The 12,136-nt window shown below is 44.9% G+C and overlaps 1 protein-coding gene across 1 annotated transcript in view; it reads left to right on the top strand.

Annotated features, from left to right (window-relative positions):
- Nucleotides 1-2,347: 2,347 nt before the first annotated feature.
- SOS1 (SOS Ras/Rac guanine nucleotide exchange factor 1) overlaps nucleotides 2,348-12,136 on the top strand; it is a 52,165-nt gene continuing 42,376 nt past the window's right edge. Inside the window, exons 1-2 of the mRNA XM_074150243.1 lie at nucleotides 2,348-2,434; nucleotides 11,423-11,548. Of these exons, the coding sequence (XP_074006344.1) occupies nucleotides 2,348-2,434; nucleotides 11,423-11,548 (213 nt within the window). The remainder of the gene's footprint in view (nucleotides 2,435-11,422; nucleotides 11,549-12,136) is intronic.

The raw sequence follows: 12,136 nt of genomic DNA, 5'->3' as shown, positions 1-12,136 counted from the left end.
GTCCTCTTCTCCCTCCTCCAGCAGCACTGGGGATCCCAAGTGTCCCTCTGCCACCCACAGACACTGTACACCCCCGTAAAGCCACCACTGCACTGGCTCTGGCCTTTGGTTTCTGCTCCTTCTGACAGCAACAGCAGTTGAGTCTCATCTTCACTTCTTGCTGTAAGGGTAGGTCACCCCACTGCTTGGGCTACCCTGCACTTTCCCGTGCTACTGAGCTTCCTTTATTCCCTCACGGTTCAACTCCTCTGTCACTATATCCCTATGAAAGCAGACTTCAGCTTCCAGCTCTCTGCTCTTGCACCATAATGAGCACCCAGTGGCTCCTTCCTCCAGGTCCTTACACACCCTTACCTTGGAGATGTGCACATCCATACCTGGTAATCACCAGCACCTGCGCCTGCCTCTACTCTCTGCCATGGATAGGGCACAGAGCCGGTGGCCTGGGACAGCAACTGCTGGGTGAACAGTGTCCTATTGCTCTTAGTTGTGCTCTGCCCTTCAGTGGACCCATATGACTTTTCCCATCCTGCCACAGAGGCTGGTTTATTTGCCATGAACAGTGAAGCAACAGCTCCTCAGAGAGCCGTAGAGATAGTTATGCCTTGTTTGGTTGCTTTCCAAGCAAAACTGTACCCTTCCATGCAGCGCACAAAGTGAGTGAGAGTGATCAGGTGGAGGCCAGTGAGGAACTGTGTCCAGTTCTGGGGTCCCCAGTTCAAGAAGGACAGGGAACTGCTGGAGAGGGTACAGCAGAGGGCTACAAAGATGATGAGGGGCCTGAACATCTCCCTTATGAGAAGAGGCTGAGGGACTTGGGTCTTTTCAGTCTGGAGAAAAGAAGGCTGAGGGGGGAATCTGATCAATGCCTATAAATACTTAAACGGAGGGTGTCAAGAGGACAGGGCCAGCCTTTTTTCAGTGGTGCCCAGGGATAGGACAAGAGGAAATGGGCACAAACTTGAATATAGGAAGTTCCACCTAAACGTCAGGAGGAGCTTCTTTCCTGTGAGGGTGTCAGAGCCCTGGTACAGGCTGCCCAGAGAGGTGGTGGAGTCTCCTTCTCTGGAGACATTCAAACCCACCTGGACACGTTCCTGTGCGACCTGCTCTGGGTGGACCTGCTCTGGCAGGGGGTTGGACTAGATGATCTCCAGAGGTCCCTCCAACCCCATATCATTCTGTGATTCTGTGAACCTGGGCTGCCCTGTTGGCACCAATAAACCCAGGATGTCCCCAGACACAGCACTGGAAAAGCACTGAAAGGCAGGAGAGGAAGGCTGGTGCTGGCAGCTGCAGGCAGAGGGAGAGCTCAGGCCCAGGCTCTCCTGAGGCCTTACTGGGTGTTTGAACCGATCCAACAGTGCCTGCCACCTCACATTACCCAGCGCTGTGTTGTTTGAAGGAAAGAGCTGCTGTAGACCATTCGCTGCTATTTAGGCATCCCGGCACCTTCTTCTCCGAACGGAGGGGCTGGAGAGGAGAGCACTGGTGCAGTTTTACACCCCGTGTTGTACATACTTAGGAGCAGAAAATTTAAACATCAACATCATAAGGCAGAGTGTAACGGCTCCACAGTCTGTGAGATGCTGTGCCAGTGTCCCTGAACGCGCAGGCAAGCTGTCAGACTAAGCAAATAGCTCTTCCCGTCCCTCCCTCCTGCCCACACCTCCGCTAGACCGTGTGGGGCCACCACCCCTCCGCTGCCAGGCCCTCCCGGGGCCGGCACGGCCCGTAGCCTGGCTTGTGTAGCTGAGGGGTCCCAATGGCGCTCCAGACCCCGCAATGCGGGCCGGGCCGAGTGCCGCCGCGCCGGGGCAGCACGGCGCTGCCCAGGCGGAGGGGCGCCCGCCGACCCCCCCGCCCGCCCCTGCCCGTCCCGGGAGCAGCGGGGCCGCGCCGGCAGGGGGCGCGCGGGGGCGTGGCTGCCTGGTGATGTCACTTCCCGCAGCGGAGGGGAGGGGAGAGGCAGGCGCGGGGCGGGGCAGCAAACGCGCATGCGCCGCGGCTGCCGCCGTGCGGGCGAGGACGGGAGCTTGGGGATCGGGGAGGTGGCGGCGCTCGCGCTCCGGGCGCCCGACCCCGCCCCTCGCGGCTCGAGCGCCGCGCCGCGTGACCCCGCTCCCGCCGCCCACCGCCGACCCCCGGGGCCACCACCGAGAGCCGGCGGCGGGGAATGCGGCAGCTGCCGCCTCCCCCCGCCGCTGCGGGCCTGCCGCCGGCGGCGGGGGGCCGCCGGGCCTCCTGCTGAGGGGCGCCGAGCACTCCCGCTGCGGCCTCCTCGCGGCGCCTGGCCTGCCCGGCCCGCCCCGGCCTCCTCCCCGAGCGGGCCGGGCCCGGCGGCATCATGCAGGCGCAGCCGCTGCTCTACGAGTTCTTCAGCGAGGAGAACGCGCCCAAGTGGCGGGGGCTGCTGGTGCCCGCCCTCAAGAAGGTGAGGGAGAGCGGGGTTCCCCGCCTCGGCGAGTAGGGCCGCTGGCGGCTCGGCCCGCGGCCTGTCGCGCCGGCCCGGCCTCGGCGCGTGGTGGGCCGCTGGCGGCGCGGCGCCTCGGCTCGGCCGGGGGAGCGGGACCGCCCGGCGCTCCCCGCTCTCCGGAAGCGGCTGCGGGGCTCGGCGGGGGTCGGTCGTTGCCACCCTGCCGGGCGGGTGCCGCGGGGGGGAGGGGGGCGGCGGCCTCTGTCGGCTTTGACGGACGAAGCCGCGGAGTTAAAAAACAGGTTAATGGGCAGGCGGGTCCTGGCCCCCTTCCGCCGAGAAGGAAGCGAGTAGCGCTGCTGCGGGTTTCTGCTAGGCTCCCTTAGCGCCCAGAAGTGACACGGCTTTGGGGGGGTTCGTTATGAGGAACTACTGGGAGAATTTTGATTAATTAGTGTTCTGGCTTGATGAACTTTAGTTAAGCTTCCCTTAGTTTAAATGTCATTTTGCTGAGAAGGCTTCGTTAGGACAAAATAGTAAGTCTTGTTTCCTTGGGATGATGAAGTTTGCGCCTGTGGTGTGGGAAGAATTCATTTGGAAGAGAGAAAAAGTGTTGAGGGCTTCTCTTCCACTTCTGCAGCCAGAGACCAGAAAGTAGAAGGCTTAAGAAACAAGAGGTTTCTGACACCGTTGCTTGAACTGGCTTCAGATTGCAGAACTTGATGCTTTTTAGTCACGCACAGCAATGCTTTATGAGTCTGTTGCTGTTACATTGATTAACTGCAACTTTTGCCTAAAAGACTTGCTCCTAGGGCTAATTGAACCATTATATCCTCCAGTATGGATTGGAAGTCTCGTATTGCATTTATACAGGTTCAGTGTTTCTTCCCAATTTCCTCTTGCAATGTATTGCCTCGCTTTTCTGGGCATGCTCTTTGAGGTCTCCAGCACTGTGGTTTCATCCAGTTCTTGGAAGCCTTCTTGCTTGTCTCATCCGTAGTGTGTACTGTTAATGTCTTATCCCTGATTGATAGTCACATCTTTGAAACTTCTGCACTAACCATACAACTCACTGCTGCTTGTGGTGCTTGTAAGCACTGGGACAGCCATCTGACTGAAGCCTGCTTGAAAAGTGGAGCTACCCAAGGTCTCAACACAGCAAGCAAGAGCTTGTTCCTTTGGAGGATGGTTTATTCCACAGTGTAGCAGAGGTTTATCTAATTTGGAATGAGGCTCAGTGCTGACTACTGGAGGACATAGAGTGAGGATTCGAGGCAAGTATGAGCTGAGACTTTGGAATTACTTGCTACATCTGAAGCACAAGATTTCTTCCCAATGGACAAGCCATTAGTGGAGTCACACTGCATTAAACATGCTTGCTGAAGGAGTTGGATAAGTTCCTTGAGGGAGAAAAGGAATTCTGAAGTCAACAGAGAAGGCCAACAATGACAAGCTATGAAGGATGACAAACTGGCCCTGCAAGGTATAGTTGTCTTGGTTTTGTTGTGCTGTGCTCTGTTTCTTACAGTGGGTAGAGAGGTGAGGTGGAGTTAGTTCTGAAGGCTTCACGCTCAAACTTGCAACTGTCTGGCAGGTGTTAACTCTTTTAACCTCAGTTCTTCATGAGATCACCACCTGTTCCTTATCTTTTCTCAGGCTGTTGCCCCCTGTGCTCCAGAAGCATAGTCTTCTGCTGCTTACTATTCCTGTCCCTGTAAAGGTAGAAATGAAGTATCTGTCCATATTGTCTTCAGATTTACTGAACAGCTGAATACTTGAGTTACAGGAAAACTAAATGGCAGATGAAAATGCTAAATACTAAACTATTATCTTCATGACCTCTTCATTAATGGAGAAGCCAAATTGGGTATTTTACTAACTTTACTGTATTATAATATTTACTAACTTATCGTATTATATTATTTAGCCCTCATAAAAGCCCCATAAAGTAATGAACCTGTCATAGGTGGCAGATAAAACCATGAACATTGCAGCATACTTGCTTTGACAATCATCTGTCGTTGCGCACAAGTCAGGTGCGATACTGCAGCATTGCAGCCAGTGGGTTTGAGACACTGACCCCTTGCTCTGCTACCCAAAGACGAGCTGTATCTGGAGGCCAGTGTGTGGGACTAGTAAAATGGAGAATGTGGCAGCATATGCCAGTGAGGTCAAAGGGCAGAATGATCCTGGAGGGAAACTAGTGCCTTGTGGCTTTGTCTGATAAATTGCCAGAGCATGCTATCTCAGTAGGAGTCAGATTATGTGAAGCTCATGAATGTCCTGTTGTTACTAGAGAAGAACCTTTCCTTTGTTTCCCCTGTTAGCTGACCAGATGATGACACTCACTCTCAGGTAGTCACAGCGAGCTGCTTTCTGAACTCTGCCTTGAAACCAGGTAGATGCACAAATAGGATTATGATGATTTCTTGCATAGCTGGAGATGAGATGTAGTAGTTTGGGAAAACCTATGTTGAATTGGTATCTCTGAGAAGAGTGGTGTTTAATTTAGCATTGTTGACACTCCAGGATGGAGTGTTTGTAGCTATTGGGGAAAGCTGCCACACGCGGACTGAATCATTAAAATGCTGCTGCCCTTTTGTAACTGTGAGTTGGCTTGCAATGCAGAGCTCAAACTACCGCCTCGGAATCACCGTAAAAAATAGGTATTGTTGAATCATTGCAAATACCTCATTGGGAAAAAGAAAGCTATTTTGATTCTGGTGTTTTGTTTCGTTTTTTTAATCAAGCAACAAAACTAAGAATACGTAATAAGAATAAATTTCTTCCTACACCAACAAATTCTTAGGAGACCATGCCTTGTATTTCATTCAACGTGAACCTTAACAATAGAGCTGTATTTGCACTGAACAGCTGCATTTGCAAAAAGCAGCTTTTGTACTATTCAGATCATAATGTAATTCCTTTTCTTCCGATTCTCCTTCAGATGCTGTCAAGATAGACTCCAGTGCACTCAATTAGGAAGAAAGTTATGTGTACTGAGATTCTTCTCTGCCTGGTCACTGTAATTTTGAAGCAGCAAAAGAGAAGTATTGCAGAGAACCTTGGTTGCTGACAGAAGGCAGTAATCGTGATGATGAGGTACAAGAAAAGGAAGTAAGGATAACAGCTGGTGTCTGAAGTTATAGTTGCAGAGATGGACAGAAGGTGAGATGCTGGGGCTGAAGACAGAAGATTCAAGACACATGAAACACCACAGCTCTTGGGTGGCTGGAGATGGAGATATATGGCTTTTAATACATCTTGGAAAATGGACTCAGAAGGGACACCTGCAAAGTGATGCATCTTCCAGCATTGGGGTTCCTTCACTAGTGAATTTATATGCTTTATTCTAGTCATAAACTTTTGAATAGTTTTTCCTAAACATCTTTCCTTGTGGCTTCATCTTGCTTGTTTATGCAGTCAGAATTTCTCTGCATGCCTGTGACTTGCTTCTTCCCTGATATGTTGGCTTTTACAGTAGAAAGCATGTCATCCTTACCGATTGATACCTTATTGAATTCTATGATTGAGAAAACCAAAAGAACTTTCTTACCGTACAGATGTACTGCTGTTTGCTGTGTCAAATTCTTTGAATCAGTTGAGCAATTAACAAGGGGTGCTCTCAGAATTTGATTAGACTGGTGTGGCTTGACAGCTGAGGGGTATTTGCTTCCTCAACTGAGGCAACTGTTCCAGACAGTGTGCATCCAGGTTCTCTGTGTATCATATAGTCAGTCTTCTGTACCTTTCATGGAGCAAAAGAGACGAGAAAAGCTGCTTCAGTGACTCCAGAGTGCTTGGGAAGCTGTGGCTGACAAAGATACTTCTACCTGACTCTTTATTACCTAGTTCATCAAATCAATGACAATCCAGTTGCCACGTGCTACTCAGAATGGCACTTCTTATTCTTGGCACTGCTTCACTGCAGATAGAGAACATCCTTAATTTCTGGTCACTTTGGGTTCTCTGTTCTTCTGATGGCTGTGGAGGATAAAGTTAAGATCCTTCTACAGTTCAAGTCTTTAATGTAAGTTTCTTCCCATGCTCACTGGTGCAGTATAATACTGCTGCCTTGATAGATCAAGAGAAATGTTAAGAAAAATCTGAGTCTTGTGGCCTTGGTGAATTCTTGCTGAAGTGTGGATCCAAGACATTTGTATTTGGTTTAACTTACTGGTTTTTAATTGGTCAAGATATAAAAAGTGAAGAGGGTTGCCAAATATCAGCAGAGATGTACAAGAAAAAACATTTTTATGGAGTGTTTGCACCATGAGAGCACTCATCCATGCAGGCTGTACGTAAAACATTTCATCCTGGAGTGTTTTAGTGATAAGCAGTTGCTTGTCAGTAGTTTCATAGTTACTGAGGGAGGATTAACAAAGATGTTGACTAAAAATAAGGGTTATAACATTAGTGAAGACTTTAAAAACTACTGAAGAAAATTCTTCCCTCCTCCCCAGAAAAACCTGTTCTGCAGCCAAGTAATTTCTAATAATAATCTGTTGAATAAAATGTGTAAAGGTTTAGAAAACTTTAGGTTTAGAGGAGGTTTGCAAAAATGCTTATAAGTGGTAAAGTTTCACCCTCTCAGATAGTGCTTTGGAAAACAGATTGGCCTGTTGTCTCATTACAGCTTCTTTCATTTTATTATCAAAATGCTGTGGTAAATGTGGTGAGTTTTTTTCCTTTAGACACTTTCTTACAAGCACTTTGGCTGCCACCGCGTAAGACTGGCTGCATGACAGTACCTGTACTCGGCAATGAAGTGCAGTTGTTCTTTAGCAGGTGTTGGGTTTTGATTCGTACTATGACTTCTTGCTGGAATCCCAGTAGATGGGTAGTCTTGTCCAGATGTGAAAAAAAAATATCTCTGACCAACAGTAGATGCTTCACTTTTATTTAGATGCTTTCACTTTTATTGTAGCTTTAGAATGATTTCCTTCTGTTACACACTTTTCTGAAGCTGCTGGAGCTCCTGCTGTTCCTGGTGGACTCAGTTTGGTTATTGTTCTCTCTGCAGCCTTTCACATGTGGGATTTTTCTGGTGTGTTCTTGTATTTAGCAGAACTGGGAACTGCGAGCCTGATCGCACTGATTGTTAATGATGATCTGGGAGCATTACACTAGTGTTTTTGTGTAAGGTGTGAAGTTGCTTTAAGCAGTCTTCAGAGAGGTTTTTTCATTTTAAGTTGAAATTTTTCAGCTTTACGATCATCATAAATTAGGCCGCATGAGGAAGAGGTAACTGAACACTGTTACTAAGGAAGTATGGTTCAGCATCAACCAGATTGTCGAATTCGCTGTGTGAGTCTTCCTTTCTTATCTGTTATCAAACACCTCTTTCTAGTGCAGAACGAGCTGCTGAGTCCCAGTCTAGACTCTGGTTTGGGTCATCTTGTAACCAGCCTAGGAGTGTGTTGGACCAGCTGGAAAACAAGCGTCTGTGTATGCTGAAGCTGTTCGATCTGCTTTAACTGAAACTTGTTTCTGGGTTTGGTTTAGGTCCCTGCTGCTTCCCATGAGGCTTGTGGGAGTGTTTATATTCTAATTTATTATGTAGAGTTTTAAAGGAAGGGTTTGAGAAACTTTATAACCCTTAGCAACTTATTTTATATAAAGCTAAGATCATATATATTTATCTTTTTATTACTAATTAAGCCCTTTTTTTTTTAGTTGATTTCATTCACTTTTTCTGGCAGTTTAGGCTGTTTTTAGCTGTTGCCATTCCTGATAGAAATTCCTTGCTTTTGTTGACTTCAAGGGAAGGGGGGGGGGTGGGGGAAGGCCAAGTGGTCATATCACAGGGTTTTCCTGACATGCTGTGAATTTTCTTAAGAAGACTCTGCTTGTCTCTGCTCATGTTCTTAAACAGAGCATGAAAAGCTGTTGAAGAAATGCTGGCTCTGCTTATCTTCAAATAAAGAGAATCCTGGTCATTTCCCTTTTGACAATTAAAAAAGATTGAGAAGATTGAACACCCAAAAAAGTGATCAGATGAGTTCAGTGAAAACGGAGCCGTGGAGGCAGGGATCTGTAGCTGATGTAGATTGTATTTGCTCATTAGAATTTGTTGGGGTATTTTGAAGAATCAAGGCTTTTGTGAAAAGATCTGAAGCAGCTCTTTTAGTAATTTCCCTCATTGTAAGACAGACGTTTTTGTATGGGTGTAGGAGGGAAGGGATGGGTTCTGTCATTATTTAAGGGAGAGGTTAAATGTTTAGATAAAAATCTTATCTAAACATCACTACACTTTTTAGAAGTTGTTAGTCTGTTTTTGTCATGTGTATTCCTAACATAGGACTGACTGTGAAGGATCTGGTGGGATTCAAGCCATACTCCTTTTCAAGGGTGATAAACAATGGTGGCCCAATCTTTTTTCTTTTTTTTTATATAAAATCTGAGGCGACTTTATGGGAAGGATGGAAACCCCCTGGTAACTTGATCTTTTTTTTTTTTTTTTTTTAAACTAGTCACGTAACAGTGTATGCTAACAGGGGTTCTCATTTCATGTCTTCTCTTACTAAATCTTGCATCTTTCCCAGTCTTGCATCATGTCTTAGATAATGGACTTCTTGGGACTTGCTTTGAGTACCCTCAGATAACACTGTTTCATTCTTGGTCTGAGCATTTGGGTACTACAGTAGTGCAGATACTAAAATTACATGTTTCTATGAAAATTGTACACCAAGCTATCCTGTAATTTGCCTTGTTAGTTTAGTTGTTTTCTTGCTTTTACTTGTATGACTTCAAACCCTAAATGATGTTAAATCTCAATTAAGTAGCAATGAAGCTTGTTTACTACCTACCTATATAGATAAACTGGCTCTGGCAAGTCAATGGCACCTCATGATGTTTTCCTCTGACGAGGTGGATATTCTACTAAAGTAGAGCTTGGTAGTACCAGAAGATGATGGTCTTTGAGAGGGGTGATGTAATTGCCTCGCAAACATAAATGCTTGGAACTTGGTCTCCCAAACTAGGAGTAGGTTGTTGCTGTTGACTCTGTTTCAGCTGACTGGGTAATGTTTCAGGTCATGGCCTAATCTAGTATTTTCATTTGTTTGTTCTTATTCCTATAGACTCTGTGTTATGGACCGAAAGAGTTGTGATCAGACTATTTAAGTCTACAGTCTGTTTTCTAAGCAAATGAGAAAATAGAGCTCTTTATCACTCGGGTTTATCATGCTCTGTATTTTTACTGTTGGATTGACTTGGTAATTTAACACGTCTCAAAATAAAAGGTGCGAGAGTATACTGTAGAGAGAATGTAATAAAAATTTTTCTAGTTTTGCTTTAAAAAAAAAATATTAAAGGCAGCATCTTCCAGGCAGCTCAGATCAGCTCTGATCTTTAAGAGAATACTTCTGCAAGTCTGATTTCTGGTGTTAAGGTGTCTCCAAGGTGGTACGGTATTTCAGATGTCAGTGTTTGATTTGTAAATAACGCTTGGTAGTGCTAGTCGTGCTGTCACTCGGGTACCTCCACAGACATATTCTGTAGCTGTGCATGGTGAAGTTCTTAGGAAAAATATAACTGTTGGCATAATCAAAATAGTTGTGTTAACTAGGCAAATGAAGAGAAGTGCTCCTGTTCTGTTTTTGCCAGAATGCTTTTAAGTTAAAAAAGCAATAACTTCTGGAGATGTTCTGTAAGATCTGCTGCATAAGGATATGCAATCTGCAAGAAACTAAACTCATGATATTTAAATCTGAACAGCAGTTAAATGAGCACCAGGGCTATGCCCAAACATGAAGATTTCAAACTGAGTGCCTTAGCAGGCAAGTGGGTTTCTGTTAGAGGCTGTTGTGTGTTTGAACTTCATAACACAATTCTTGCTATAACTCCAAACAGGAATGAAAACTCAGGTGTGAAATTAAATAATTATGGCACCATTATTTGAATATAGACATGGGTTTAATATTTGGGTGAGACAGATTGTTGGGTTTTGGTTTAAGGTGGTTAAGCTCTTGTGTTAGTGATTGAAAGAACTGGAGGCATGTTGAGTTGTATGCAGCGGAAGGGTAAAATGATGAAATTTGGGCTTGAAAGATGTGTTGCGAAAATCAGCAGTCAGCTTGTTCTGGCATAATGTTTGCCATCAGTGTAAGATTGAGACTAAACTGCCTGTCTGTTTAGGCTCTGAAGCACTGAGCTTTGCATACCTGAAAGTTAAACTGGTTAGAACTGTGCTATTTTGTGAACTACAGAAACACAAAGGAAAGCTATACTGGAGTTTTGCTTCAGAAGTTAAATGAATGTCTGGAAAAATAATGGGAGGAGCAAGGAGGATCGTGCCTTAGTGGGATTTAAACCAGTGAGAATTTACAGACACTTATGACATACAAGTAAATGTACAGGGACCAAACTTTCAAAGCCTCTGAACTGCCACTTGATGCCAGGACAACACTGCAGTCTTTTTTTGAAGTGTTTTTTACTCTAGAGGCTGACATCTCTTTAAAAAATCAGTATGGAAACAAACTTCTAAATCAATTTTATTTTAGTGAGAGCTAGTTGAGAATGGATCAAATATTTGAAGGCTAAATACTGCTGAAAACATTGCTGTTTCTGTAGTGCGCACTCTGTGAAGAAAGTTCTGTATTTCTTTATTATAGATTGAGTGATGAACGAGTTGTAAAAAGGAGAAAACCCTATGTTGAAAATGTCTTGTACAAAGAGTGGTTTAAGAGCTAAGGTAGAAAGATAAAGATATGCAGGGTTTTTAAAAAGTTTTCCTAATTGCACTGCTAAGCACTGTTATTAATTAGGTGTTTTCTTGATATTAAAAGTCATTTACAGTGATTTGAGTACATTTAACATTTGAGATTTGTATTTCAATCAGGTATAGCTGAGTGTTTCTCTCGTGTTCTTCTGGTGTGCCTTAATGTTTTGAGTTTGATTTTTCTGAGCTGTTTGGCTCATTCTTTTGTCGTCTTTTTTTGCAAGTAAAACATGTGGTTTGGGGAAGAGCAAAACTCAAAGCTTGAATTCTTCTATTTCCTATAGGTTCAGGTGCAAGTTCATCCTAAACTTTCCTCTACTGAAGATGCGTTACAGTATGTGGAGGAGTTAATTCTCCAGTTGTTAAATATGTTGTGTCAAGCCCAACCAAGAAGTTTTCTGGATGTAGAGGTATAGAGAATAAATATTACAAATCTGTAATAATTTGAACAGTTACATGAAAAGATATTAATAATTTCGCAATGTAAAAAGGAAGGCAGTAATTATGTATCTTTATGTAGCAGAACCTTCAACATAAAGCCTGCTGAGTTACTTTTCTGATTTCCCTATCAATTTTTTGTTCAATGCACAGTAAAACCATCTCTGAACTGTATTACTGTATAACAGATGGTGAGTGTAACTTGTGTACATAAAGCGAACTGGTTTCTTTCAAAAGACCTTTTTTCCCCCACTGATAATGCAAATTATAGCTGCTTAGCCTGAGGCTCTGTGCTGCTTTCTCAGCATTGTGATTTAGGCTGATATATCCCCTTGCCCTCCCAGAAATTTGAACAAAACCAGTTCACTCACTTTCTCAGAATGAGCTGAGGAACACTTCTTTCCTCTATATAGAAACCTCTTCTCTTACAAGTCAATTTTCAAAGACCTACAACCTGTGTTGCTCAGAAAAGCAGCTTGATGTTTGAGAAGAGTTTCTCTATCTGAGAAACAAATTAATTAAGCTAAATGAGTTGAACTTACAAGCTCATTGGTATCTTG

Source organism: Numenius arquata, chromosome 7 (genome assembly GCF_964106895.1).
Source record: "Numenius arquata chromosome 7, bNumArq3.hap1.1, whole genome shotgun sequence".
NCBI lineage: Eukaryota > Metazoa > Chordata > Aves > Charadriiformes > Scolopacidae > Numenius > Numenius arquata.
Note: the sequence above shows the minus strand (reverse complement) of the source record. Positions and strands in the feature narration are given on the sequence as shown.